Source organism: Pocillopora verrucosa, chromosome 3, assembly GCF_036669915.1.
Source record: "Pocillopora verrucosa isolate sample1 chromosome 3, ASM3666991v2, whole genome shotgun sequence".
Taxonomy (NCBI): Eukaryota; Metazoa; Cnidaria; class Anthozoa; order Scleractinia; family Pocilloporidae; genus Pocillopora; species Pocillopora verrucosa.
The window spans coordinates 7,694,778-7,722,471 of NC_089314.1; the positions used below are offsets into that span (position 1 = coordinate 7,694,778).

The 27,694-nt window shown below is 38.7% G+C and overlaps 3 protein-coding genes across 7 annotated transcripts in view; 2 read left to right on the top strand and 1 right to left on the bottom strand.

Moving 5' to 3' along the window:
* The window catches only part of LOC131793394 (glutamate receptor ionotropic, kainate 2), a 15,336-nt gene extending 7,965 nt beyond the window's left edge, over window positions 1–7,371 (top strand). The window contains exons 6-14 of the mRNA XM_059110804.2: window positions 189–353; window positions 1,118–1,228; window positions 1,681–1,827; window positions 2,530–2,727; window positions 3,203–3,615; window positions 4,227–4,388; window positions 5,022–5,210; window positions 5,403–5,724; window positions 6,165–7,371. Of these exons, the coding sequence (XP_058966787.2) occupies window positions 189–353; window positions 1,118–1,228; window positions 1,681–1,827; window positions 2,530–2,727; window positions 3,203–3,615; window positions 4,227–4,388; window positions 5,022–5,210; window positions 5,403–5,724; window positions 6,165–6,329 (1,872 nt within the window). The 3' untranslated portion in view covers window positions 6,330–7,371. The remainder of the gene's footprint in view (window positions 1–188; window positions 354–1,117; window positions 1,229–1,680; window positions 1,828–2,529; window positions 2,728–3,202; window positions 3,616–4,226; window positions 4,389–5,021; window positions 5,211–5,402; window positions 5,725–6,164) is intronic.
* Window positions 7,106–15,392, bottom strand: LOC131793393 (guanylate-binding protein 2-like). Its single transcript, XM_059110802.2, has 10 exons — window positions 15,256–15,392; window positions 13,265–13,768; window positions 12,832–12,994; window positions 12,119–12,380; window positions 11,514–11,649; window positions 10,902–11,064; window positions 9,706–9,966; window positions 9,108–9,230; window positions 8,488–8,535; window positions 7,106–8,034 (listed from the first exon to the last, which is right to left on the bottom strand). The coding sequence occupies exons 2-10, from the start codon at window positions 13,732–13,734 to the stop codon at window positions 7,783–7,785; spliced, it is 1,878 nt and encodes a 625-aa protein (XP_058966785.2). The 5' UTR covers window positions 13,735–13,768; window positions 15,256–15,392; the 3' UTR covers window positions 7,106–7,782.
* A 1,869-nt stretch (window positions 15,393–17,261) lies between these two features.
* Window positions 17,262–27,694, top strand: part of LOC131793396 (death domain-containing ATP nucleosidase-like) — a 48,575-nt gene continuing 38,142 nt past the window's right edge. The window contains exons 1-5 of one of the 5 annotated variants that reach the window (XM_059110808.2): window positions 17,266–17,410; window positions 20,378–21,099; window positions 21,646–21,828; window positions 22,549–22,617; window positions 22,803–23,406. In XM_059110808.2, coding sequence (XP_058966791.2) covers window positions 20,406–21,099; window positions 21,646–21,828; window positions 22,549–22,617; window positions 22,803–23,083 — 1,227 coding nt within the window. In that variant the 5' untranslated portion in view covers window positions 17,266–17,410; window positions 20,378–20,405 and the 3' untranslated portion in view covers window positions 23,084–23,406. Of the gene's footprint in view, window positions 17,411–17,532; window positions 17,667–17,735; window positions 18,328–20,377; window positions 21,100–21,645; window positions 21,829–22,548; window positions 22,618–22,802; window positions 23,407–27,694 lie in introns of those variants that run through there. The other 4 variants (XM_066163715.1, XM_066163714.1, XM_066163717.1 and 1 more) reach the window with 4 other exon arrangements.

Here is a 27,694-nt window from a genome sequence, read left to right on the forward strand (position 1 = left end):
AAGTACCATAATTTTGAAAAACGAGGGTAAATTAGGAAAAAATAGAGCAATGCTAGTAGCATAAGATGCTACTTTTACTAGTACAATCTTTCAGGGCCTAAATGCGTGATATCTCGAACCACGGCTGCGAAGAAGACTTTAAACAAACTTTTTTTTTAATGTGTCCTCTGTTATTTCATTTACAACAGGCTCGGTCAGGACGGATCTATGACGCTGTTTTAACTGTCGCCAGGGCTATCGAAGAAATTCTTTCTGAGAACAAATCACTCTCGCAGCCTCCTGTTGGCAATGGACTGTGCAGATCTGATAAACCGTGGATAGACGGAAAGATGCTTCTGGACAAAATGAAAAGGGTTAGATTTCTTCTTCAAATCGAATATTAAATAATTTTTTGAAAGAGGAAAAACTTGATTTGAGCACGTGATCTTTGCAGAGCTTTCGTTAGCCAAAATGGAAATTAACAGTTAGATTAGAATCAAGCAACCTTCTTCCACTCCGTCCTTCCGAAAAAAAAAGAAAGATTTTACAATAAATTGAGGTTTTTAAATTTTTTTTATTAGGTAACCACTTGGTGTTTCGGTGCACATTCTCAGTGTTCTGTGCATAGTTGTTCTCGCACTCAATTACGCCACGTAACGACTTTTTATCTAAGGGGAGGGGGGATGACGCAGATGACTTGTTCTCTTAGGGAAGGGGGGATGACGCAATGACGAGTGTGCTCGCCCAAAACGCTGCTGCCCAGGTTCGATTCCCGGAGCTGGCGTCACATGCGGGTTGAATTTGCGGTTAGTTCTTGACTAGTCTTCCTCTTTCTGCAGTAAAAGAAAGGTCGGTGAACATGTCTGAATTTTGCAAAATTGATCCGTAATATTTCTCTCCTTCCTCATGGAAGGTTTTCCACAACTTTCCAAAGGAGTTTTGATCCCCTTTGTAGGAGACGTTTGTTTCTAGCCTGAGCCAAACTCTATAATCGCAAGGTTTGCTCTCTCAACTCGATTTTCGCCTTTGCAATGCGCGTGCATGTCGGTTTATCGTGATCTAACCAATACCGGAGAAGCGATACGGTAGCTCGTTACATTATTAGTCTTTAGAATAATTTTTTTCCTTCTCCTTTAAGGTAAAAGCTCCGGGAGTTATGAACAATATTAGCTTTACTAGTAGGACTGGATCACCAGGGGAAACCGTGTACGATGTGGTTAATTTTCAGACTGATGACAAATGGGTTGAGGTAGGGTTTTTTTTTTTTTTTTGGAAAGAGGGCTATTTCATTATTGTTAATACGTTATCTCTAAACTTAAGGTAACTTTACAAGCTAAAAAAGTTGATTTTTCTTGTAGCTGTATTTCATTCAAGATCAAGATATATTGAGAGTTTTGGAGTTGAAACATAAGGAAGATCGGGGAACAAAATTACCCTGTTTTGGACTAAGATCCGCTCAATTATTCCACAGAATTCGTTTTAAAAACGTTAACCAGGACTTTCGAGAAATAGACCTCAGGTTTCTCAAGACTTTTAAAACGCACTACGTGCGTTGTACGGATGATTCAAGTTGTCATGGACTTTTCTTGATACGCTATCTTGATCTCTTGATTCCAAATTGGAAGTAATGTAAAACTAACTTTTACTTTCAACTTCGCCTTTTGAATGTCGAATTTGATTTCGTTTTTCTGAATATGGCAGGTAGGAGACTTTCAATGGAGCCGCACGCAGCAGCAGTTAAAAATGAACAGAAAAAGACCGATTGTATGGTTAGATGGAAACCTCGATGTACCAAAGCTGGCAAGTCTTGAGCTAAAATACAGCAGAATCAAAGTGCTAATCGCCCTGGTATGTTTAAAAGCATTCAAAGCAGCCAAGTTTCCTTTTTGATAGCATTCTATGGCCTTTTTAGTTCGAGTTTGGTTTACAACTCTATTTGCCGTTAATTAGAACTTGAAGCCACTCACGCACATTTTCAGTAATTTAATTTCAGTCAGTTCAGACTCCTCAATATTTCCAAACGTCTTTCTTCTCCCTCGGCGGTTCGAGTTCCTAAAGATTTCTTTGTTTAGTTAGAGGATTTTAGGAGGATCACATGATTTCAGAGGATGTAAGTGGGGTATATAGAAGATTGGCCTCCAATGAGAGGAGATCATCAGAATACTACAGAATGTTGGGGGGGGGGGGTGGGGGGTTAGAGTTTATTGTGGCACAATCAAAATGCTACAATCAATTCGTGAAAATGTAAACAGATAACTAGATAAAAAAAAATGAATGCATGAAAATAAAAATAAAAAATTGGGACGACAAGGAAGACTATACAAAGGACTACTCTGCAATATTAGAAGATCTCATATCTCCCGGAAAACGCGACAGTTAGCATCTTCTGGATAGAAGAGGATCCTGTCTGATTGTCCCAAATCCAAGTAATCGTACAAATCGTCACGATATATATTGTTTTGAAAGAGATGATAACGATTACATGGAAACTGGGCTTAACGGAGCTGTAAAACAAACGTTGATGCTATTCAATTTAAATGTTCTTTTCAGAGTCCACCGTTCGTAATGAAAAAAGAAAATTCCACGAACAGTAATTCAGATGTAGAATACGAGGGATTCTGTATTGACTTATTAGACGAGCTGAAGAAGAAATTACAATTTGAATATCATCTGGAACTGAGAGATAACTTTGGTGACCAGCAGAGTGATGGTACTTGGAGTGGAATTATTGGGGAGCTGACAAGAAAGGTGAAATGTGTAAGATTGTGTAATCGTTCATAGCGGCGATGCATTTACCGACCTCGGCAAGCTTTCAGGAAACTACTTAAATACAACGCTTTTCTAAATAACTAAAACATTCCATTTTGCCGTGCGTCAGTTTAATATTAGATCATAGATGATGTCGTGGACCACAGTCATAATGCCGCTCAACACCCGGGAGTGTAAATAGGAACTAGTGCACTGTCAAGGAGTCAGTCCTGAAAGAATGCTAGGGGAGGAGGGGTGGGAGAAATAGCGTGTTATGAACTGCATCCCATCTAGGAGTGAGAGCTAAACATATTCTCTACGTTACACAAACTGGGATAAGTTCCAGCTGGATGGGCCTCTTGGCTGAAGAGTGCAAATTGTACACATCTACGTACCCTATATAAAGCTTCTATGTTGCTTTAATGGTGAAAATTCTGCGATGTCTCTTTACCAACTGACCATTTACTCTCCACAGAAAGCTCAACTGGCCGTTTCCACTATAATCATCAGCCCTGAACGCGAAAAAGCAGTGGACTTTACACAACCTTACTACAGTCTGGGATTCAAGATAGTTATGAAGAAAACAGACATGGAAAACAAGGTGAATACCTGGGGATTTTTAGATCCTTTTGAGAAGACTTTGTGGATTGCCATCATCAGCTCATCAGTGATCATAGGAACTGTGGTTTGGATCTATGACCGACTGAGCCCGTATGGCTACTATGGCAAGGTGGTACAATCAGCGGAAGTCAGCAGCGAGGAAGCGCTTGCGAAGAATACCCTCTCGTTATTTCATTCATTCTGGGCAGCGGTTGCCTCTTATCTAGAGCAGACTCCAGATAACCTGCACCCGATTTCTCAATCTGGTAGAGCGACTACATTAGCTTGGTAAGATAGGGCACGTGTTTACGAAACGAGGGTGTAACCCAAGACAAATTATGTATAAAAGTAACTATTTTATGATACTGGTATTTTGTGTTGGACTCTTTGATCATGACATTTAGCTCTATTACACGGGAAAGAATTAAATCTTGACCAATCCTTCCTTGATTTAGATTTAACTTTTGTCACTTTGCTGTGTGACAACATTGTGCTCCAACAATAAGCCAATCCTCACAGAATATTTCCCTCGGAACACAAGTCAATGAGCCTCCAGAACGCTTATTGATGGTACATATATTTATTCAATGAATAAGATAATACAATTACTCTTATTGGTCAAAAACCTATCGTTTATTGCATTGGTAAACCCATAGAAAACTCAAGTTCATTTTTGATAAATATTATGTCGTACTTTTTATCAGTTTACCGCCTCCGGCTCGTAATTTACAAACTTTTCTCTTGTTCTCCCGATATCCCGCGTGGTTTATTACGCCGGTAAACCGGTAGAAAGTGCGGTCCATTGCATAAATAATAATCTGCGTTCCCGGTGCTTTTATCAAGTGGTCGTTGAGATAACAAAAATTAATGATCGTCTTCTCAAACCTCTATTGCTTCAGGTGGTTTGCTATTTCCATATTTGGTGCCACTTATACCGCTAACCTGGCTGCGTTCCTGACCATCAACAAATATGAAAATCCAATCACGAACATTGAAGATCTGGCCAATCAGAACAAAGTAAAATTTGGAACCGCGCGTGGTCAGCTGGCTACAATGCTCAAGTATGAACAGCTAGTAATATACCTATTGAGAACGGTGTAGTTCATGTTTAACACTTACAGATGGTGCTGGGCATTTCATTCTTTACAAAATTGAAAGCTATTTTGTTGAACTAATTAAGCCCATTTCCCATATATTCAGTCCCCCCTCCCCCCTCCCCCCCCTCCCGGTCCATCAGCCCGTGGAATTTTTGTCGATTTGTCTGACACAAGAACCACTGAGTACGATTATAGTGCGTTCACTGCAAGCGCTCGTAAAATTACACATGTAAACATGAGAGTTTTTTATGGAGTCATTGTATATTCAGAAGGTTCTGCTGCTACAAAAGGAGCGCCCTTTCTTATTTCATATATTTAGTTTCTTTTTAACTTGATGGATAACTAACAGTCAAATGCTAGTTCAAAATAAAAGAAAAATGATACCAAGTTTGAATTGCCATGCCTTTCCAATTCCTCTAAAAGATTCCAATCATGCTTAAACCCAGCTCGTTGCTCGCAAAGCATCATAAAATGAGAAGCTAATCGCCTAGCAACGATTAGCAAGAACTAAAAAAGTTTTGCGTAGGGGAGACTCTCTCTTTTTCTCAGATGCCAGTGAACTAAATAAACCAACATTGCCTTATTTCCTTTTCCTAGAGAGGCTAAGCTCCCAGTCTACGAGAAACTATGGGATTTCATCGAGCGTCATGGAACACTGGAAAAGAATCATACAGCTGGGATTGAAAAAGTGCGAAACACGGAAAATTATGCCTTCATTTGGGACTCGGCAGTACTTGAATATGACGTGCAACAAGAACCGTGTAACACACTGACTCTTATCGAAAGGTAAATATGGAAATTTCTTAGGTTGAACATGGTTGTGTCATGGCACTTTCCAATCAGTATGCAAACACAGACGTCTAATATAGGGCATGCGCAAGTGGATCAATTCTGAGTATTCCCGTTCCCCCCTTCCCCCTCCCTCTATTTAATCTAAGAATTGTCTCTATTAAATCTATTTTGATCCATCTTCCACAGACCATTTGGTAGTATCAACTATGGCTTCGCTCTCCCTCGCAATTCACTTTACACTCATAACTTTAGTGTAGCCATGTTGGAGTTGCAGCAAGATGGCTTCTTACAGCGCATGAAAGAGAAATGGTTTAAAAGCCGCAGCGTGTGCGGTGCAGAGACACAGGCAGCCCAGGAAGCTGCTGAGGAGGGCGGTGACCAGCTTCAGTTTAGTGACTTGGCTGGGGTGTTCATCACCCTTGTAGTGGGCGTGGCTGCTGGGTTGATTGTCCTGTCCATGGAACTGATTTATGCGTCTTACAAAGACACCCAGTCTAAAGATGACGAGGTGGGTACTGATTGGTTTCAGTTCTCGAATATAATATCACGGTTATAAAAAATCTGCTATATCGTTTACTTTGCGCTCTTAACAGTTCACATTACGTTATAAACTAATAATAAGCCTTTTTCTTCGTTGTTTGCTGCAAGATTATTTTTACGTCTCCCATCAGTTACGTCACACCTTAATGGTGCACCCCCTCCAGCCTTTTTTCGACTCCCTTTGCGTCACTCGTTATTTGAGTTCGATAACCTACATGCAGCGAAGGTTTGTTTGCAATATCGGTGCATGAGATCTGTCTTTCCTCTTCTGATAATTATATCAGGCTCAGATATCATAAAACCCTTTAGGAGTGGAGAGGGGCTTGGCATTCCAGAAGTTCTGTAAAGAACACTTGAGTCATTGTTAATGCAGGAACATAAGTTTAGCTTTTTCTTTATACTCATTAGGCACCAAACACATTATGCGCAGCTCTTTGGCGAAGGTTGCGTCGAACTTATAAGGGATTCCACGATCTCCACAAACGTGACGAGGGAGAAAAGCAGAAGGAAGAGGACCTGGCTATGTCTGAGGGCCTCCTACTTCCCAGCGCTCTAGAAACGCAAAATATTTGATTATATTCAAACTTGAGCCAGGATGTTTTGACCGAGAGGCTTAGCATGTGTGTGTGGAACTTTACAAGGCTCATGAGGAATTTATGTAACTGTTAGACTTTAGATGAAGGCATGTACTTGTTTAAGATAGCTTAGAGTCGGTTTTCCCTTAGCTTAATGCTCCATTTTTACTTGAATATAGCTAGGCTTCTCATTATATGTTTATCTGCTATGCATAAGACTCATCTGGGATAGGAAAGCTGAAGGAGACTCTCATGTAAAAATAAGCAGAGATGAAATACAGGCTATCACGGTTACCCAATAATTATTACTAACAGTTTAAGAGAATTAATGATAATTTCCTCAATCATCCTTGAAGTGCGATATTTCAGCTTAAAGTAGTCACAGATAGGTCTTTCTTAGTTATTACTAAGGATTTTGACTACCATTCTTGCCATTTTCATGCGGAAGTCTTTTTTGTCAAGGGACCAAATTTACTCAAGAATGAGTCCCTTGTTAAAACTAATTTGTTGCAGATCATTTGTAACATTACAAGTTACCGTGTCCGGTAGGATTGTTATATATTGGAGACTAGACTGTGAATGCTATAGATAGGACACTTAACTGCAAGAAAATTTTAAAAATATGTCAGCTAAGGAATTTGGTCAAATGTAAACTAAATATTTTCAGCGGCGACTCCAGGAAGTTTTGGTTGAAGGAGGGGCAAACATTGTTTCAGAAACTGGATTTTTGTTTTTAAACTAGAGTATGATTCAAGATAAGTGAAATTTCAGTGCTTCAAGTTTAGATGTAATATTTATTCCTGTCGTTGTTATATTTCTGGTTTCAGGCAAGTAATGAAAATACCTACAGGTCTGATTTGTAGGAGGGTCCAGGCCCCTCAGACTCTTTCCTTGGATCTGCTAAACATTAAATATTTAAAAGGTGTAGAATTAATCTAATCCATTTGGTTTGTAGATATGATGTAAGGTGAATTATGGAAAAGGTACCATCAATAAAGATGGCGAATGAAATTATTCATTTGTCAGGCCTTCCGATCATCCATAGTTGTCACTGTTTTGTCACAAGGATTTCTAGGAATAGTACGAGTCACATTCTTTTTTTAGTTTTACTTTTGAAAATTTTGATTACATTATTTCTTCTTTTTATTGCAAGGCAGAACGAGTGCGAAGAGAAAAAAAACTTAGATCCTCTGTGTAGTAAAACTTCCTTTGAAGGCAAAATCAGAATTTTTAGTGAACACTTTCGTAAAATTCAGAAAAGTTGTGGAAATGATAAAATCAAAAGACAAGGTCGCGTAATCGCATGAACGTTGATTCATACATCCTCTTATATAAATAAACATCACCGACATTTTTCCAACTCGATGTTTAATCGAAGCAGTTCTCTCTCTCATTTTTCTCATTTTTTCTCTGATGTCCTCAATTTTCTCTTGTTTCATTCTTTGTCTTAATCACATTCTCCTCAGTCTATCTCGCAGATTCTTTATGGTTTGTTCATCTTGCTGCTGTTTTCGTTTAGCTGCATCTATCTGAGCTTGAAGGTCTCTTTGTTGTCGTAAATATCTTTCCTTCTCAGCTGTCGATCTTTCCCTCGCTTCGGATATGGCAGCTTCGGCCTGCTCTTTCTGTGTTCGCATTTGTTCTTCAACCATGCGTTTGATGTTTCTTTGATCTTCGATGTGTTTCTCCTCTAGGCGAGTTATCTGAGATACAAAGACTTTGGGTTTGTATTTTGTTATCAATTCAAAACACGACTTACGCTGAAGATACTTAGTATAGGTTACCTTTTAACCAGACAGCACCTTGTAAAACGAATGTCGTGAAATAAAAGTGGAAAAGATTAAATTAAGTTTTTGTTTAAGTTTTCACCTCCGAAACACAGAGTGGAAACGAGAACCTTCCTATTTATTACCTTAACTTTATTATGCATTGCAGACTATAAAATAGTCGACGAAGCAAGACTCTACTGCAAATGCCAAATGTACCTTTCAAAATCTCCTCTCAGATAAATGAAGGATAGTTAATTCTGCTAAGATATGGGCGACTGACTCGTACTCGAAATTAAAAAAAATTTTGATTCCTCTCAACTTTGTTACAAACACATCATAAAAAACTTTAATTGAAAAAGTTGATAGAGTTTTATCTAAAGCTCTTACCTTTCCTTCGATTTGTTTTCTGTCCTCTACCAAATGCAAGTTCTCATCCTAAAAAAAAAAAAAAGATGAAAGTGAAAAAATAAATAAAAGAAAAAAGTTAAGTAACAATGAAATACATGAAAATGTATTTTACTGCTACAGGAAAGTTATCAGCTATATTGAATTAAGATAAAGGAAGTATCCAGAAACCCAAACTCGTTTATATTCAAATCTTGTACTTCGAGCGAAAAAATATTTTTTTGTTGATCATCAGGGTAAAATAAAATAATAAAATAGCAGCAGTATTGTTTGTCGAAACTTTACCACTCCAGGTAGCCATATCGAAAGAAAAGCAGCATCATGACCATTATTATAATTAATATCTACACTCAGCGAGCTTCATGATATCAGCAATCGTACTTGTTTGCTATCATGTGCTAATGAACATTTTTCCTTAGCTTGCGGTTCGGTGAACATTAATCCAATAGTCACCTCCATTTCAAATATTAACAACCACTAATCTAAACAAACTTAGCGAATGACGCATATAAATAACCAATGTTCAAAGTGTATCATTCTTCCTCCTGCCTGAAAGGTATCTAGCTTGGTAATCTGGGCTCTCAAATATGAAAAAAACTGACCCTTAGCCTTTCTGTCTCCTCAGCCTCAACTTCTCTTGCTGCTCTCTCGGAGGAGATATCTTCATAATACTTCCTCCTTGTCCTAAGTCGAGCAAGATGTTTCTTCATCTCTTCAAAATGTTGCTGTCAGTGTAATGAAACACAGATCAATGTCAGTATCTGAGAAACTGCGCACCAACTCCTCCACCAAAACAACATCAACCCTTACTTGTTATCAATTGGCTGTTTTTGGGTTAGGGAAGGGGTAGGTGCAGTTGCTCAGATACAGACACAGATTATGCAACGCCTCCCGCGTTACCTTTTCTCATTCCTAAAACGTTTCATCAACGTCCGTTAAACTAGAAAAAAAAATTATGTTTCGCGACCGAGAATTATGATTAAAACTGCAAACTGAATATTACTTTAAATGATGGTAAAAAGTAAATGGTTGTAGACCGTGGAATGCCATTTATTTTCTTGTTGTTTTGGGCAATATGTGTATGCAGTAAGCAAACCGAACCTTTCCATAGACCGCGGTAATGATCAGGTGAGGGAGTTAGAGGGGAGAGTATGAAACAGGAACTTCATTGTACCCTGAACAAAAAAAAACTATCCATACCAATTCATAGATGTAAGCTAGGTTTGAACATAAGCTCTTGTCTCCTTTGGCCTGTTGCTTGAAGTCGCTGTCAAGTTTCTGATAAACAGACCTCAATCGCTCTTCCAAAATCAAGAATTCGTGATCATTGGGATCATGGACATCTTTGAGGACTGGGTCCAACCACACCACGCGTAGCGTTTTCATCAGGTCACTGCACTGTTCCTCGGTCAGATTGTTGTTCTCTCTTAACAAAGCACTCTCAGCTTCGTCTGTATAGTTCTAGTTATATAGAAATAATACAATTCAGCAGTGGCGCATTTACAGAGTGTTTCTTAACCCTTTAACTCCCATGAGTGACCATAAGGGATTATTAGTTGATCCAATACCAAATGCTTCAAACTAACATCACAAGATTAATATGACAGACAGTAAGGAGAATTGTTAATGAGATCTTGAGAGTTAAAGGGTTAATCCACTGGCAGGAGATCGGAGTGATTTTTTGCGTGGAAGGAAGAGCACGACCCTCAAAGAAAGGAAGGAAACCAATAACAAACTCTTCCTACATATGCCAGCAGAATCAGGAATCGCACACCGGGCTACAGGGGTGAGAGCGGCAATTGCACCATGAGTTCACCATCCTTAATTCCCTCAAAAGGGTAAAAATGAAGAACAAACAATTTGAATGATCTTAAGATTAATGTTGGAATATAGAGTGAACAATTAACAAGCGTGAAAAAATAATTGACCATACAGAACCACAGGAATAGCAAGTAGGATGACCCAAGTATTCTTGATTACACTTTCCTCGACTTTGTCTTGTAAGAGAAATCTTATCATGTTTGTTTTACTAAAAGAATAAGAATGATCAAAGCCAATTTCAATCACAATTTGATGAGGGATAGGAGCTGATACGACGTGATGTTTAGTAGCCAATAGAATCGCGCGAAAATTATAATGAATAGGTTATGACAGCTGGCAGGAATCTGTAGTTTCTCTTTTAGCTATCAATGGAGAATATAGGCGAAAGCTTCTCGTCAGGCAGCACTGCTATAGCCGTCTGTCCATCGATGTTGTTATTATTGTTGTTTTTATTTAAGTTATGAAAATGTGGTATAAGCAAACGTACAGCTATAAACAAGCTAAATATAGTTACTCTTTGTTGGTTAAAGATCAGCTTAATGAATCTAAATATCTACATCGAACTCATTATTTACCGCTAACTCCTCGATGTATATCCACCGGGCCATAACAGCCGTGTCCTCTGCTTCAGTCTCAAAAAAAGTTAGAGCTTCCAACAAATAATCTTGATGAGCATTGCGAATCTTTCTGTCGTCACAGGGAAGACACACCTTTTCTTTGAATTCTCGTATCCCTCCACTGAATCAAGAAATGAAAAAATTTGAAATACTGCCGAAAGGAATCGACTATGATCTCAGATCTTATTCCCTGAGCAGTAATCAACAGACTCAGCAGAAATAAATTCCTTCAGTGTTTCTGCATATTTCAAGTCAGCGAGTATCTATAGTTTTCGGTTACAGAGCTGCAATTCTTTTGCACTGATCAAGCGATTCTCCGAGTGTAGAAGAAAACCATCTTTTCTGAGATCTGATCACTTGGGATAGCAAATAACAACAAAAAAAAAAAAAAAACGCCAACGGAAATGAGTTTCTGCGCAAACCCAAATGAAATAGGCTCAAGGTCAACCTTACAACACTTGTGGTGCTGACTAAAAGATCGCCGCTTCGGAAACGGAGTCATTATGGAAGCAGAGTTGCGCGCGTATAGAAATTCCGGTTTATTTAGGCAAGCCTTTTAGTAGTACTTACTCGTACAGAGCTTTAGCATCGTTTAGAGTCTGAGTACATTTTGTTTTGGTAAACACGTTCCATGCACTCTCAACAACTGGAACAGCCCCTGGTGAATTTACAGCTTGAACATATTCTTCGACCAGAGTTGCCAGAGCTGTGAATAAGACACAAGCGGGTAAATGGTTATAAAACAACTCATCTGGCTCAAAATTCAGGCAGTCATCTTGCTCTAATCCTTGAAAATTGACCCTCTATCACAAAAGGGCGTTTGAATTTTGACATCTCCACGACTGCGTTTCATTTAATCCAAACACGTATCTTATTAATGTATAATGCATACATACTTTAATCGTGTATTTTTGAAGGTTTTAGTGGCTACTTCATGGAGGAAGAAGGGAAGCTGTAAAAACTAACAAGGGGACAAATTAAAGAAAATCAATGTTGAATGAAAATAACAACTTAAAAAAAGAGAGTGCTTGACATTTGGTTTACGTGTATGACAAGAATCCCTTCTTCATATTTCCTTGATTCCTTGCACCCCACGACAAATTAATTTTTTTTCTTGAAAAAAGTTATTACTAGAGCGTTAGACTGTCTCTAAAAACTTTACAAAAATTGCCAACCTTCTCCAGTGACAAATCCTTGTCCAACAAAACTCCGTTTGGGAGTTAGTTTTGAGTGCAACATCTTTTTGAACTCTTCCACTCCTTTCTTGAATGATGAACTAATCTCCCCCTGCCTCCCCTTCTCATTTAAGTTTTGTATGAGTGTAGCATCTGATGACGGAGGGGAGAGGGGAAAGGCGTCAAAGTCAGGAAAGAACTTCAGAATGTTGTCCACGACCTTTTGAGACTTTTCATTAGGCCGACCTCGCATCTTGAAGACCTAAACGACAGAAAACATGAAGAACATGAAAGTTTAGGAGCACGCTAACGTCAAATCGAGACCTTCTTTGAAAACTTGTTGTTGGGATCCTTTCTCTTCCTTTCTTGAAAGAGTGCTGTTGTCCAGCAAAACGCACAGTTTTGAAAGTTTTGTGAGAAAAGCTATAACTCCCGTCTGAGCAAGTGAAAGCCTAAAAAATTGATTGTAAGTACCGGTTGAGATGAAAAGCGCTCCACAAGAAGATGAAGAGTCCTGTGAACAGTCAAGCGCCTGAACGCAAGTCTAAAATTTAAAGGGGTTTTGAAATTATTTGCAACATCGCCTGCAGCATGCAGCACTCAAAATTCCCTCCCCAGAACAAATTTGGCCATAACTGTCTCTACCAGTTCGGACTAATACAGTTCCGTTCCATTCACCAACGGCAAGTTCTGAACTTTTGTGGTACGGTTACCTTTTCAAGGAAATACGCTTTTAAGTTTTCCACGCCCTTGGGAAGACTTAACACAACATCTCTGAGCAGCCACACAAAAGAAGGAAACACGTGCTGTGAATCTTCTTTGTCTAAAGGTTGTCCTGAGACCACTTGAATCCGCTGAGAAATCTTGATTATGTGACTAGCACTCGTTGAGGCATCTAAACATTTAATTTCCTTTCATTTTATAACTTGCACCATTTTGTGGAAGATGTTCATCACGAATAACCAATGCATATGATCATGAAAGACTACAAGAGAAAGCTAAATGTAACTTTTCGAGATTGCACATGCTTTAATTGAACGTAGGCATCGAGCGATAGATATAATTGAAAGATAGATAGACACATACAAGAGATAACAAGAGCACACTCAGCTGCAGATTAATACGTAGTAGAGTCGAAAAGGATACTCAAGTCCCTCAAGATCAGTTCTTGTGGGAACGCCAACAGAATTGTAAATTAATACAGAGCTCAAGAGAACGCTGAGTGTAAATATGGCGTGATCATTAATACCCTCTGCACTCACTGCATCAATTCCTTCGGAATCCAACAGCACAACGGTGAACTCTCTGCCTTGAGCATCCCTGTATTTCTCTGGTACTACCCACAGCCAAATTCCCATGGTCTCCGGATCAAACGAATGCCCCAGTGGGAACACGTCCCCTTGATCGAACGCTCTGCTGAGGATGTACGATTTTCCCCTCCTGCATGGCCCGGCTATCGACACGACGCACACTGGTCCGCCAATGGACCGAAGTTTCCGCAGTGCCGGGTTTACAGGCTGAAGTCCCGTGCGGGGCTGACTCGAGTCGCGCTGGAACGCTCCCGATGTTTCATCCCAGCTGCAGTTGTTTGGTATGCACAATGGAATGGCCGCCATGGTATTCCCGGAGCCCTGTCTCTGATTAGAATCCCTACACAATTTCACGTGTAAACCACGGATTAGGACTTTTTCCTTGTTTACGTAATCTCATCTAAACTTTAGGGGGTCGAGAGCTTTCGAGACAGCTACACAAACCTTCGAATCCGTCCCACGTTTGCATAATTTTTGAGGAAGGCTCACTATTGCTCTAAAAAAATATTTTACTGACTGACGCTCACATCTAAAACGTTACAGCCGTTTTTAAACACTCACATCTGATCACATCTATCGACCAATTAGGCCGCGTCCACAGACTTAAATATTTCATATCAAAACAGAAATCAGGCTGAATCGATAGCAATGTAAACAACAGCTTAACTAGCTAACCCCCAAGAATTAATAATCTCTTGCTAACCCCTAGGCCCCACCCCACCACCCCTCTACCAAAAGTCACCACAATTTTGAAATGGATAAATGTATTTTGGCAGCCGTTACCGCCGAAAATACATGCAAATGATAAACAATAAGGACAAAAATACTGACGGACAACTCACCTTAACTGAAATAAAATAGTGAAAAGAACCAAATGCTTAAACATTTGAAAGCTTGTATGGTGACACTGGTTGAAATGGTTCAATAACAAGCCCGACGAATGATCAATTCCTGCTTGAAACTGTTCTGCCAATTCATGTGTGCAAAATGCGGCCCCCCCCCAAAAATAACCAATATATGATTTGATAATGATTTGTCCTTCAAGTACATCGTAGCTAACGTGAATGAACCAATTGCAGATTCCCTTTTGGTTGAATGTATTTCATGCAGGAGCCCCTTACTTAGTAATGGCTCCTGATTTCATGCAGGATTCGCTTGAAAATTTTTGTGTATTTCAACGAATTTTTCTACGCCGACTTTTTATATGCATTCATGGTCACAGAGAGTTGGAATTTGCATCTCGTGCGTGTATAATTACATAGACTGGGTGACAAAAAGGAAGTTATTTGTCACACGCGCCAACATTCAAAAGAGAAAGTGTTTTTGTTCAGTTCCTAACTTCCGCTTCACTTCCGGCTTTAATGAAAATTCGTGAACCTTGCATCATTTAAAACAATGAAAGTTAGGCAAACAACAGCAGTAGAACTTCTGATTTAAATGTCATGGATTTAAACCGACTCTTCAAGGCTAAAGCAACGAATTAAAATAACAACTTTCCATGGCCAAGATGCTTCGCTCTCGCTCATCGAAAAGCTAAAGCTGGGTGTTATTCTGTCAGTTCGACATGGCAATCGAATTGCAAGCGACTGATAATCGATTTTGATAATGTTTGGACGCTTTCTTACTAGTTTAGTACTTCAAATCACTTTGTGAAGCATGGACTTGGATGCCAGAACTGAAAATATATGGTAGGAAATAGAAACACTTGGTAACCATTACTCAATTCATAAATTATCGCACCCAGACAGAGGATATTTTCGTTCAAACAGCGCCGTATGTCGGATATGACCTCAAAACGACCTTCATCACAATATATTATCCACTAACCTTCTTTTAAAGCTGGATTTTTTCTGTATTAAACTCTGGAAACTGAAACTTTCGTATCTCCGCGTTTTTAAAAGCCTTTTGATAAACTCCTTCTTCCAACGTAGTCACCGTCCATAATGTAACCGCGAGAAGATTGGGGACGATAGTATTTCTATTGCGTAACTCTTCTGCATGATGATGTTAATTTGCTGATACTTTGACCCAAAATCCTTGAGTCTCTCTTTCTTTATTTTCCGTGGTATTCTTTTGGTATCAGAGTTTCGCAAGTACCTCAAATTTGAATTCAACAGGCCGCACTTTGAAGGCGAGGAGATGAACTTCAGCATTCCGACGTAAACATGCAGGCCCGTTGTCAAGCAATGTAATCAAGAATTCAAGAATTCATCTTAAGTAGTAAAAAAAAAAAAAAAAAAAAAAGGGAGAGAGAGAGAGGGGGGGGGGGGGAGATATGATTTTAAATCTTTGGACCAGAGGCTGATATTCCGCTCCGGAGAGTTTTTCGCTTCGGAAGAGGTATTTGTTTCAGCAAAATTGTTTTCGGTTAATTGAAGAACCCTTTCGGGAAGCCTCTATGGAGGTATCAGACTTTGAAAATTCACCAAGCAAGGAGAATATCTGTAGATTAAATAAACTTAGCAAACATCATTTTAAAACTTTGATCTCCAAAGAAAATACCTGCACGAGGTTATATATACAAGTTACTTACACTTCACCGGGGTAGACTATTATCCTGCACTGATCATGATATGATGTGACATGTTTACAATTATATCATTATTGACAGTCAGGGTCAGTAGCGTTTTGAATGGATTCTGCACAGCCTGTACCATATCAGATGTCAGTCAGCATATCATATAACGACAATAAATATTATTTCTATGAAATACATACCCCAATATCAACGTTTCTAGGTAACAAATTCTCTGTAAAAAAATTAGCAAGGCTGAAAATATTATTTTTCGCTTCAAAAGGGCATATGCCTGACTGCATCACCATTTTGGCGATGTTTCCTTTAACAAAACAAAAATGTGGTTTATTGTGACAGGTCGTTTCTCCCTTTGCATGAGGGGACGCAAATCGTCTGTACTGTAAGTATCCCGGAGAGTCCCCTACATTTTCTTAGACTTTTAGTCTAAGAAAATGTATGGGGACTGCAAGGTGTCATAATCCTGTTGCTGCTGACATCGATGTGACAGATAATTGCTTTTGCACTGTTTTCTTTGCCGGCTTATACTTGTCATCAAGTTTCAATAAGACGGCTATCATTTTTCACAAGAATAATGAAGTTTTCGTAAATTGTGAGATCGGATGGGATTAAAATGGGATTAAACCACCTACAGAGCTTGATATGTACTTACAGTGCAGACGATTTGCGTCCCCTCATGTATTTTTCGCCTTATCATTCGACATTTCTCATTGAAATATCCATAATTTATGCATAAAAGAGAAGAAAGCGAAGAGATAAAAACAATTGAGAAGATATGTATCATTAAGATTTGTCGCGGAAGAGCACATTTGGAAAAGCTGCTGTCTGGTGACCCATAGTTATTTGTATTCCTGAACAAGGGTTTAACATAAAACAGTTTTCTTCACGAGTTGGCTCACCGCGAAGCCCTTTGATCATCAGTGTTATTCAGTCAGAGGAATAGACTGAGTGGAGGAAACAAATAAAGAATGTGTGTTTCAGCTATGACGAAATTGGTTTATAAGGATGCATCAAGAAAGGTCGGTGTTAGGCTGTACACCTTTGTTGCATCGTATTTCATTTTTCGGTCGCGCAATGCGTCCTGGCTGTCAAGTCACAAGTGTGGTACTTAAAAAAACCTTACAAACTCAAGTTCTTTCTGTGTACCCTGATGAAAAATTTCCAGAATATCGAAAGAAAATTATTTTTAACAGGAAACGTACAGAGAGCGAAGAGCGGAATGAAATACCTAAGGAATGTCACGAAGTGTCACTGTCTGATTCCAAAGAGTAACTTAGCGATAAGGGCTCATTTTGAGACCTGATTAATTATTAATACAATTCCCAGAAACATTTGCATGTCTTTTACCAAGTGTGTTGGAGTTGTTGAAAAATCAGCCATCATGTTTATGCTAGCGATAGCTACATGTACACAGTCTTGATCAGACACGTTTATAGCGGAGGTTTCAAGGTAAGATTAGTTTGTGGTAACTATGGCGTAAATTTTGTTCACAGACGCGATCGTTTTTCTTAGCCTACGCCAGATCAAAAGATTTGTGGTAACACGCATGATCAGTCTCTTACTGTTCTGTTGTAAAGCACGCACGAAGAGGATAGAGCACGAAAGAAGTTTAAGAAGAAACAATCGTGTTTCTCTCCACTTCTTGAGTCGAGTTTGGCCGAAGCGGAAAAATCTTCAGACGCATCGCCAACAAAATTTGTCTCGGGTAAAAATTATGCAAAATCGTCTCAATAAACAAAACCATGAGAAACCGTTGTCAATCACGTTTCGTATAAGCCACGACAAGCGTGTAATTCAACTGTAATTAGTTTACTAGAAAGGCAAAAATTGTCTTTTGCTAAAAAACTCAGGGATCGATTGTAGAATCATGATTTAAAAAAATTGGAAGTGGAATCCTTTGGCAACTATGCTGGCCGATCTTATGAACAGATCAGACGGACGCTGACGGAATTTGTTGACTCTGAAAATTTTAATGCGGATGCAAGAGGCGTAACAAAAATTTGTCGTGGCAAAACTTTTCTTTTGAGTTTGCCGGGAAAATTCTTGTTTTCACCAAATTGTAAGAGTTTTCATGTGACGAAAACAAATTGTTCAAGGCGTGTGTTTTAAGAATAAACGACAGCCGAATTCACGAGAACATGAAGGCTGCTAGGATGACAGCGCCGTAAAACTAGCCTGCTGTGACTGATGTTGCCTTCCACTCAACGCATCGGAAAGGTTATAAAAGCAAGCTCTTTGTCCACTCGAAGAGCGGTCGATGTAATTTCTGAGGCTTTCTTCGGTACGATGACCGGAGATCGCGATGATGAGCTAGCTGCAATGGACCAGTCGGCATGATCGCAGTCGCTCTGACACCTTCATGATTAGTATGAATTTCAACAGTTATGCCAGTTTGGCTATATTTTTCATAACATTCTTGTTTTGTTCTGCATTTTTTTTTTGAACATGAAACTATATATGCTATACGAGTGTTAGCTGAGTTTGATTTTTATTACCGTACGTAAGCTTGCAATCTAACTGAGCGTGAAAACCTTCAATACTCGGTCTCCACTGCGTTTTCTCTCTGGATTTTCGTCTCTGCTCACGTTATAATAACGTAAATTACGGCGCTTGGCATGTTTACAAACTCTTGTTGGGTTCTTTTGTTGCTACTTGCTGGCTTGCTTGTTCCGAAATTTTTCTTTCAACTGAGGAAAAAAAACTAGAGAGAAGTCCCGGAAAAGGTCGAACATAGTACAATTTGGCATACGGCGTGACAGCATTAGCTCAGCTCCATGCTTTGTACTCTGATAGAGCACATTCTTTCAACCAATGACAGCGCGCATTATATCCAAACTTTGTTATGATAAAATTTAACATGAACGTATTACAAGCGCACAATTCTTTTCATAAATGTTTGTTTTCATCCAAACACTCGAGTTCCACTCGATTCGATCGATAGCTGGGAGATGTTTGGACTTAGAGATAAACTGGGACTTATTGTCATAGTCATACTCTTCTGCTCGTTCCCTTGATTTTGAAATTGTTTCTTTGGATTTTCGTCAGTCAACTCTACTGTGAATAACTTAAGCCGCAGGTTTCGATTGTTTTAGCTAAGATATTAAAGTTTGGATCACGTTTATTTGTCGATTGATTATTCGTTAGGTCTGGTGATAACTTATCTGATTTACTCAGTTACGTGCAAGGTTCGTGATCCAAGGACACTATGAGTCCAATCCCATGTGTTCTTTATCTTTTTGCATCGTACGCACTATCGTTATTTTCGTTCGCACGGCTTCTAGTCACCATTTAGAAAAAAATTATACTTAATGACCAACCACTGTGTGCGGAGACTCAAATCGAATCGCCCCTCTGGGGAACTTAAAATGTCTTAAACTAGGACTGAGGTGGTTTTATCTTTTCAAAGCTGATCCACAATTTTTTTTACAACCAAGCTATGTTAAAGCAGAGGGGAAGTCAGTAAGTTCCTCTATTCCCTTACCAAAACTACATGTCTGTTACATTATGTGTGACACTTATGTGTCTGTTATATATTTATGTGTATATATGATAAATATTGCCTTTATGTGACATACATGTAAAGATTCTGACGTGATTGCACATACATGTGACATTTATGGGACGTGTGACATACAGTATATGTTGGATATGTAATTATGTGGGGGATTTATGTGACTTATATGAAGTTTTGGAAGGGTTCACAGCCAGCTGGTTGCAATTTCACATTCTGCTCACATGATGTGTATTTTTAGTTTTCTATGTAATACAAGGTGCATATGCATATGATTTATGGCCATTATCTTCAAAATTTTCTTTCCAGAAGTAAATAAATGCTACTTATATACCGAAATAAATTAATTTCTGCAGTTGTCTTAAACCTTGATTCAATGGGCAGTATAATATTCTGGAGGCTAATTATTGTGTCCCGGCAAAGAGATTGCAAATTCAATTGTCATTCGTTAGTATTGCATAAAAATCCTCACTGTGTATAACTTCACATGTGACTATGGTGCATGCTTCGTAAAAATGGTGCCTTTTTTCTCAATCGGAGCTCACCAGAAATGTAAATTGTCATTTTCTTGCGAATGAGCTTAAAGACCTCCTGTGTACCATTATTTCTCTTTCTTGGAATTGGGAAATTATTTTCTTTCTGTCAAACAATTATAAACCAATTCTTAGTGCAGGGAAAGGAACATTTCAGAAATACCAATTTAACAAATATATGATAAATATATCTAGAAGGTATTGCTGCTCATAAAAGAGCATGGTACCTCCCTTTTTTATTTCAAATTGTACTTTTCCTTAAGATCAGCAACCAACATGTACAGCTCGACAACAATCTTAGTGTATGTTCTATAGAATGGCTTCAAGTGTTCAAAGTATCTTATCAATTGCTCTGTATTGTTTCTTTTACAGAAGCTGATTGGCATCGTTACAAGTTAGAATGGAAGCAAGCACTCGCAGGAACACTCATGGTGATCCACCAAAGATCAGTGTTAATCTTCCAAAGTTAAGTGAGCTTACCCAGTCGAAAAAACATTGGAGGGAGGTTCAACTCCCAATTGACATTCTGTTGTTAACAGTGAAAGACGTTGAGTTTTTAAGTTGCTACTATTACATTAATGATCTAATCAAAAGCTATCTGAAAGGGCTTGGTTTAGTATACTTTGGCAGCATTGGTGAAGATAAAGATGTCAAACTGAAAGTTGCTTTGATGAAATGCTCAGAGGGTTCTAACGTTCCTGGTGGTGCTTTGATCGTTGTAAAAAATGCTGTTACTCAGCTGAGGCCAAAAGCTGTCTTTTCTGTAGGCCACTGTAGTGGTATGAATCAGGAATCGACAAAGCTGGGGGATGTGGTTGTATCAAAAAAGCTCACAACTTATTCCTATCAGAAGGTTGCAAAGGATGGCAAGAAATTTCGTGGGTTCATAACTCCTGTAAGCAGAGACATCGCTGAACTCATCGAATGTGCAGGTCATGGTTGGAATCCACCCCTAGAAAATCCTAAAGAAAGGAAAGTTGAAGTCCACTGTGGTGAGGTTTTGAGTGGTTCAGAGCTCGTACAAGCTGAGTGGCGACGAGATGAACTAGTGAAGTCATTTCCTGAAGCAATTGCAATTGAGACACAAGGAGAGGGTAAGGTCTCCTTTTCCTTTTAAGTAACTGTTACTTTAAAATCTGCTCAAAGAGATATTCGGGTATAGTAGAATCTAGGGAGAGAGAATTGATACCTATATGATATCAGTTGTGGTGGGTAAGCTTTTCTGCCAGTGTTGAGAGAAGCACTGGCTGTGTGTGAACATACTGGACTTCAGATCAAGAGGTCTGGGTTTAAGCCCTGGGCTAATGGGATTGTGTTGTAGTCTTGGCTGGGAGGCTCTACTCTCACAGTGTGTCTCTACACCCAGGAGTATAGATGGCTACTGATGAACTGTCCACTATTTCATATACATGTGGAAGGAGTAAGGGTACAGTCTTAGTGTCTGAATGGTATAGGCCCTGGGAGAAGCTCGTGCTACAGGGACTAGCTCGGTACTTAGTATACATAACTTTCCAAAATATATCTCTAGTTCCTTACAAATTTTTGATAACAATGGTAACATGATAACAATGGTTGAAATCAGTAGATGTTGGAGAAAATTTGTTGTTTTATTCTTAAAAGCTTGTTTTTTTTTGTCTCAGGAGTTTTCAGCGCAGCACGTGATCTGAAAATGGAATGGGTCGTTATCAGGGGTATTTCAGGGTATGCAGATGGAACTGAAGCAAACGAAAACTGGCAAACATTTGCAAGTGTAACAGCAGCTTCTTTTGTTGTCAGCATTCTAAACCAATGCAATGATTTTGAAGATTGGCCACATTACCAAGGTGAACAGATCAACTTTTATCTTTCATAGGCCTACAGTATATTTGCTTGCAGTCACAAGCTAGTCATGTATGCTTTTTAGTTTTGTTTTCAATAAATGTGCTGGAACCGAATTGCCAAACTGAATCAAAAACATGGTCAATGACCTATGATCATGCGCTGATCAATGACTGCAGCTCTTGGATCAGAAATGTTACCTGGCTGTTGACTTCAATTCAACATACAGGAGCTCTATAAAAATGGGTGGATCCAGCAAAATGACATGAATAGCTGCGATACGCACCACTCGCTATCCCCTCATCTTGATGTTTTGCTGTGATGTCTTTATGTTTTTAGTCAAGGAAGAATTTTTCAGTGACGAAGATTTAGAGTGGCCTTACCTAAGTTGCTTATTGTATGGAAAATGTTTTTTTCAAGCTTTTCGGTCGATTGCAAAGTAGAGATAGAAATAGTGGGACATCAAATCCGTTTACATGGCGATGACAATTTTTCTGCCTGGCAGAAGAAAAGGAACAAGAAATCTTCTGTTCGCATATGTGGACGTGCATATTTCGTGTAAAATGATGCACAATAGGGACGCATGATGCAATGGCACGAATTGTCCTTGAAACAAACTCCTCAGGAGACGTTTCATTAGGAAAGGAAAAAGCTCCATTGCTACAATGAATCTGTTGGCTCAAAAGATCTGGTCTAATGATTTGTTTATGTTTGTTATCATGCAGATGGTCGAAATAAAGAATCGTCTCCGCGTGACGCTTTAACTCCAAAGAAAGGAAAAACTCGTTTAACAGGTAAAATAAGGACATATCTATAAGCGTGCCCGTTAACCCCCACCTCCCAACCCCATCTTCCCGCCCCCTGCCTTTGTAAAATAAAAATGAGGGGATCCAGGAAAAGGGAAAAAAAATAGTTGCCATACGTACTACTCGCTATCTCCTCATCTTAATGCTTTTCTGTGATGTCTTTATGCTTTTAGTCAAGCAAGGAGTTCCCAGTGACGAAGATGTAGAGTGGCTTTCGCACCAACTCGAAAATTGGCAGGAACTCGGGCGTCGTCTCGAAATTGAGGAAGCAACTTTAACGGCGTTTGACGATGACTATAAGAAAAAGCGTCAAAAAATCTACAAAATGTTACGACATTGGAAAGAGAAGGATGGCTCAGCTGCAACATACAAGGTCTTACATGATGGATTGTGTCATGAATTTGTTAAGCGCACAGATTTAGCTGAGAAACTTTGCTGTCAACAGCATGAATGACTGTTTTCTTTATTGACTCATAGATAGCTTTTATTTCTATTTTTATTGATTATTCCACTGTCAAATGAACAAGTATCCCCAGTATGGCTACACTATTACAATGTGAAGTACTAAATCAGTTATCTTCCTTTTCTTCATGGGTTCGTTTTTCTGTCTCTTACACACATGCATCTTTCTATTCTTCTAATGAAAAACGTCAAGTGGTCGAGGATATTACTAGTTATCAGCCACCCATAACTTTTCGTGTAACTCTATTGACTACTTAACGTCACGTGGTACAAAATCACCGGATAGTTTTGACGTAATAATCACCATTTACATGACATTTGTCCCCCGATTATTTCCGTCGAAAAGAAAGCAAGACAGCGGAAAAAAGCCAGCATTCGAGTTTCACTTTTTTATCTTTCTTATTGAACCTGTGAGAAGAATTAAGTTATTCTGAGTAGTTCACTGGTAGTGATATTAAAAAACTGATCTTAAATGCTGGTCCGGAAAGTAAAAAAAAAAATTAACAAAATTTTTGTTGTCAACGCGCGATATGAAAATTAATGGGAGGGTTATGAATTAAATAAATTCACTTCTGGCATGTTGGTATTTCGGGGGATAATTTCTTGGCTGAAATATTGTCTTGAAAATTTTATCATTTGTCCTCGAAGCTTATCGGCCAAAAAATTCAATTTTCGGACAATAGCTCAGTCGCGGACATGATCAGCTGACGCACTAGCCGTCTAAAGACGTTTATGTACTAAACATTCGCTGAGTTGCTCTGTCAATACCATTGCAGTGTTGCCGAAGGCATACGTCATGTTACGCATTTGCATCACAGGTGTTATCTATACGTAATGCACATGCATTCCTCCTTCAATTGTTGGCTTAGACGCAGTACTGAATTAGAAATTTGAGGCGCTTTTTTCAGAGAGGTTTGGTGAAACCAAAATTCAGCGTGCTGAGAATCTCACGCCGAGAACACGAATATATGCCGTGTTTTGTAGTTGATACTGAGATTCAACAACAGTTCTTCTCAAAGAATTGTAAATTCACGAGGAAAAGACTCCGTAAATAGCTAGGCAACGAAAAAATGTGGTTCCCCTACACTCGATTAGGCTTGGACAAAAGGAAAAGTTCTTGAAACAGTCGGCTTGCCTGATAATGATATAAATTTGATATTGGATGTTCATGTTTGATTAATTGCCTACGATAATTTACGATGTAGAATATTTGTCAACGAAACGTTTCGTTTCGGCCTATGGAATGGTTCTATGGCAAGAAAATAAATGTTTGCTAAAAACAAACGGTAGAGGTTTATAATTTCATCAGGGCTTCCTCACTGCTTTTTGCTGGAAAAAAACAAAATGTCGATTTGCCATTATTTCTTTTGTGTGTGTGTCTTGTTCTTTAGAAAAGTCTTTGAGCATCCTTGGTTCTGGATTGAGTAGTTTGGTTGGAGCCCAATCGTTGGTAATTATACTGATTTTCTGGAACAGTTTTCTTGGGTAAAATTTCTTTCTACCAAGCTTTGAGCAGTAAAATCTTCATAAAGCGAACTGCTGGATTGATAGTTATTGTCTATTCATAACAAAAAACTTGTATAGAGATTTTGCACTTCGAGTTTTATTTTTTGGCACAAAATTTTGACCGACAGCTAAATGACAAAAGTTTTCTCAGAGCTTTGCTAAGCTTCGCAATATCTTTGATGGTCTCAAGTACTTTTTTTCAATCGAATGTTGCAGAACTGACGCATTTATGAAGCTATACAGGAAACCAATTCTCTGTTATGAGGTCACGGTTCTATAATGATATTGCCAAGGTGATAAAAAAGTGAAAATCTAGGGAAAATAATTAGTCTCGATAAGTCCACAGTATTTTTTATTGAAAACTGAAATACTCGCAGAGATGAAATTTACACGTTGACACATGGCTGTTAGCGTTGTATGCGGGTGTCATCACTCTTTAACATCAGGAGTTCCCAAACTTAAGGCCTTCGCTTCCCATTCTTCTATAATAGCATGGAAATTTACCAGAAGAACTTTCAATGAAACTTAATTGTATAATATGGAACTTGACAGAAAAATCAGAGTAAATGAAAGAAAGCGAATGCAGGGCCATTGTAAAATTTTGAGATTTATTTTGCCTAAAGACTTTTTCAATCGACTTATGCCGTATCTACTGTGTTCTGCAGCCTAGACTTTAAAAATGACAAACTGATATTACTTAGAAATAAGCAATGTTATTTCAGAAACTGCATGCAGGTTAAGGTCCACAGTCGGCAACATGAAATGAGGGAGGGGAGACGTCCCTAAGGAACTGAATTTTTTCAATTTTGTTTTCGTCAATCGTTAGTTATCAGGAATACATACTTTTCAGAAAATAACAGGAGGAAAAATAAGTAAGAGAATACAATCCTTGGAAATACTGAATAAAACTGATAAATAAGCTGAAAGAGAATTTTTAGAGAGAGTATATTGGTTAGACTAAACCGTATCATAATATTTGATAAATTCGGTTGAGAGGTTGCCAGAAACCACAAGGCTCTTACAGAAAGTCACTCGCTTTACATTTTAACCTCTTAAATGAAGAGTGGGACTTTATACCATCAGTGTTTCGCACATGAACTCTTACTTAAGTGTGTATCAATAGAACGTTAGCAGAGGTATAATTTTGGTTAATTCATGAATCAACATATCAATCAAGCAGGGAAGGAAACAATCTGTTGATAAACCACCAAGCTACCGATCATTTAATCGATCGATCGATCGATCCGGTGCGACAATCTAGAGATACAGTATGTAACGTAACTTATGGAAAAATGCTTTAAGCGCCTAATCTTTACTACTAATTATCAAGTACAACGACCCGATTGGTGAATCTGATAACTTTGAATTACAAAAAAGAAAAGGCTTAACAGATGCTTTTAACTCTAAGGAAACTTCACGGCTGATAAACATTTAATAAACAGTTAATAAAAGTCATTGCAGGCGCAGTGGTAACTTATCTGGGGTCGTGGGCTCCACGCCTGTGTTAAAAACAAAAGAAGAAGAAGAAGATATTAATGCTGTGGGCGATCATCAAATCTTTTTGAAAATGCGATCCTGGAGGGAAACTCCTACTCTTTTCATAGTATAGCTCTGGTGATTCGTCTTCATTAATGTCAGCTGAATGGTCAGCCTTATGAATTTACCCAAACATTTCCACAATCGAATACGGTGAAACCTGTATCGGTGTTCATTTTCTTAAGGTTAATTCATTTCTGAACTTTAAATAGAACGAGGTGATTAGTCTGGAACCTATTTATTGAGGTAAACGTACCTTAATAAGCGATATGTAAATGCAAGTTACTTTAAAAGAAAAACTGCGAGAAAATTCAGGACTTGCGTTAGGGTCCACTTTAGACAAGGTATCATTTGTGACTAGCCTTTGGAGGAAAACGCCTCATAAAAGAATGCGAACATCATTTCAAGCCGAAGCTCTCAAAGTTTATTATAAAGGGCTACCTTGAATTGAAAAAGAAATTCCTAGCCAATATTAAGGATGAAATTCTAGATTTTTGCTTTACCTCCTTTAACCTCAACAGCTGCCAGATGCCCCTGACACATTCAAACGTTTGATTACGACCTCGCACGTATAGGAGTCCAGTGCCACTGCTATTTCCTTATCTGTTTCTTCGGGACTTAAGGGTGAAAGCCTTTAAACACTGGAAAACAGTGAGACATGAAAAACTTTGAAGGAAGCAGTTTTATTCTTATTTTACCTGCACATACTGATGCACTTAAGTCCGTTTGTGTTGCTTTACAGTTAAACTTTTGCCCCACCATTAAGTTAACAGCTCGATCCTCTGGGCGGTTACCTCGTCCTTAGTGTAAAACTGGTAAATCTGCAACAAACGCAAGAATCTTTTTATTCAATAACTCTTTGTTTCGGATACTATTTACGGTGTGTTTTTTGTTGAGACACACTCCTCTTTACGATGTCATAAAGGACAAAATCTGACTGTTGTTCAGACTTTTGTTTCTGCCAATCATTTCCACACTTCAGTTCTCCGTGATTAAAACAACGCAGTTACAAATCTGAGTTGAAAAGGCTACCTTAGAGATCACCAGAGAACATAACTTTTGCGATTTTGGGCACGACAGTCACTTATTCTTATTACGGCTCTTTCCAAGCAAGGGTGTGAGTGGGAACCAGCGAAACCTGTTTGGGAATAAACCAACATCGAGGGAAGGTAACTCCCAAAACAATAAAAAATTACTGACGCCTTTTGATAGGGTATGATGAATGAAATACAGATAAGCCAAACACTCCTATAATCACATGTGTAAATGATAGGTTTCCAAAAAAAATTCTCACCTTTGGAGCAAACACTGACAGCATCGTCAAAGAAGTATTCATGATCAGGCACATGGATAAAATGGCAAAGAGGCGTCGTAGTACGCAGATCCTTCCAATATCAGCGACACAACGGCACCGATGATGAACGACACGAACACGTTATAAACCGACATTCCGATGTAATTTGAGTCATTCAGGGCAGGTATAGTGACATTGCGTGTCTCCCAAACCACAAAATCCCAAATAACTGCAACGACCCTTGATATGTAAAAGCTTGTAAACACG

Bases quoted from the DNA above. Each gene is read 5' to 3' on its own strand.
- LOC131793393 (XM_059110802.2), bottom strand. From the start codon at position 13,734: ATGGCGGCCATTCCATTGTGCATACCAAACAACTGCAGCTGGGATGAA. The intron at 9,967-10,901 runs GTAAATAATGAG...CTATATAACTAG, and splicing joins TATACATCGAGGAGTTAGCG to AACTATACAGACGAAGCTGA. The intron at 8,536-9,107 runs GTCAGTTTTTTT...TTTTTTTTTTAG, and splicing joins AGGAGACAGAAAGGCTAAGG to GATGAGAACTTGCATTTGGT.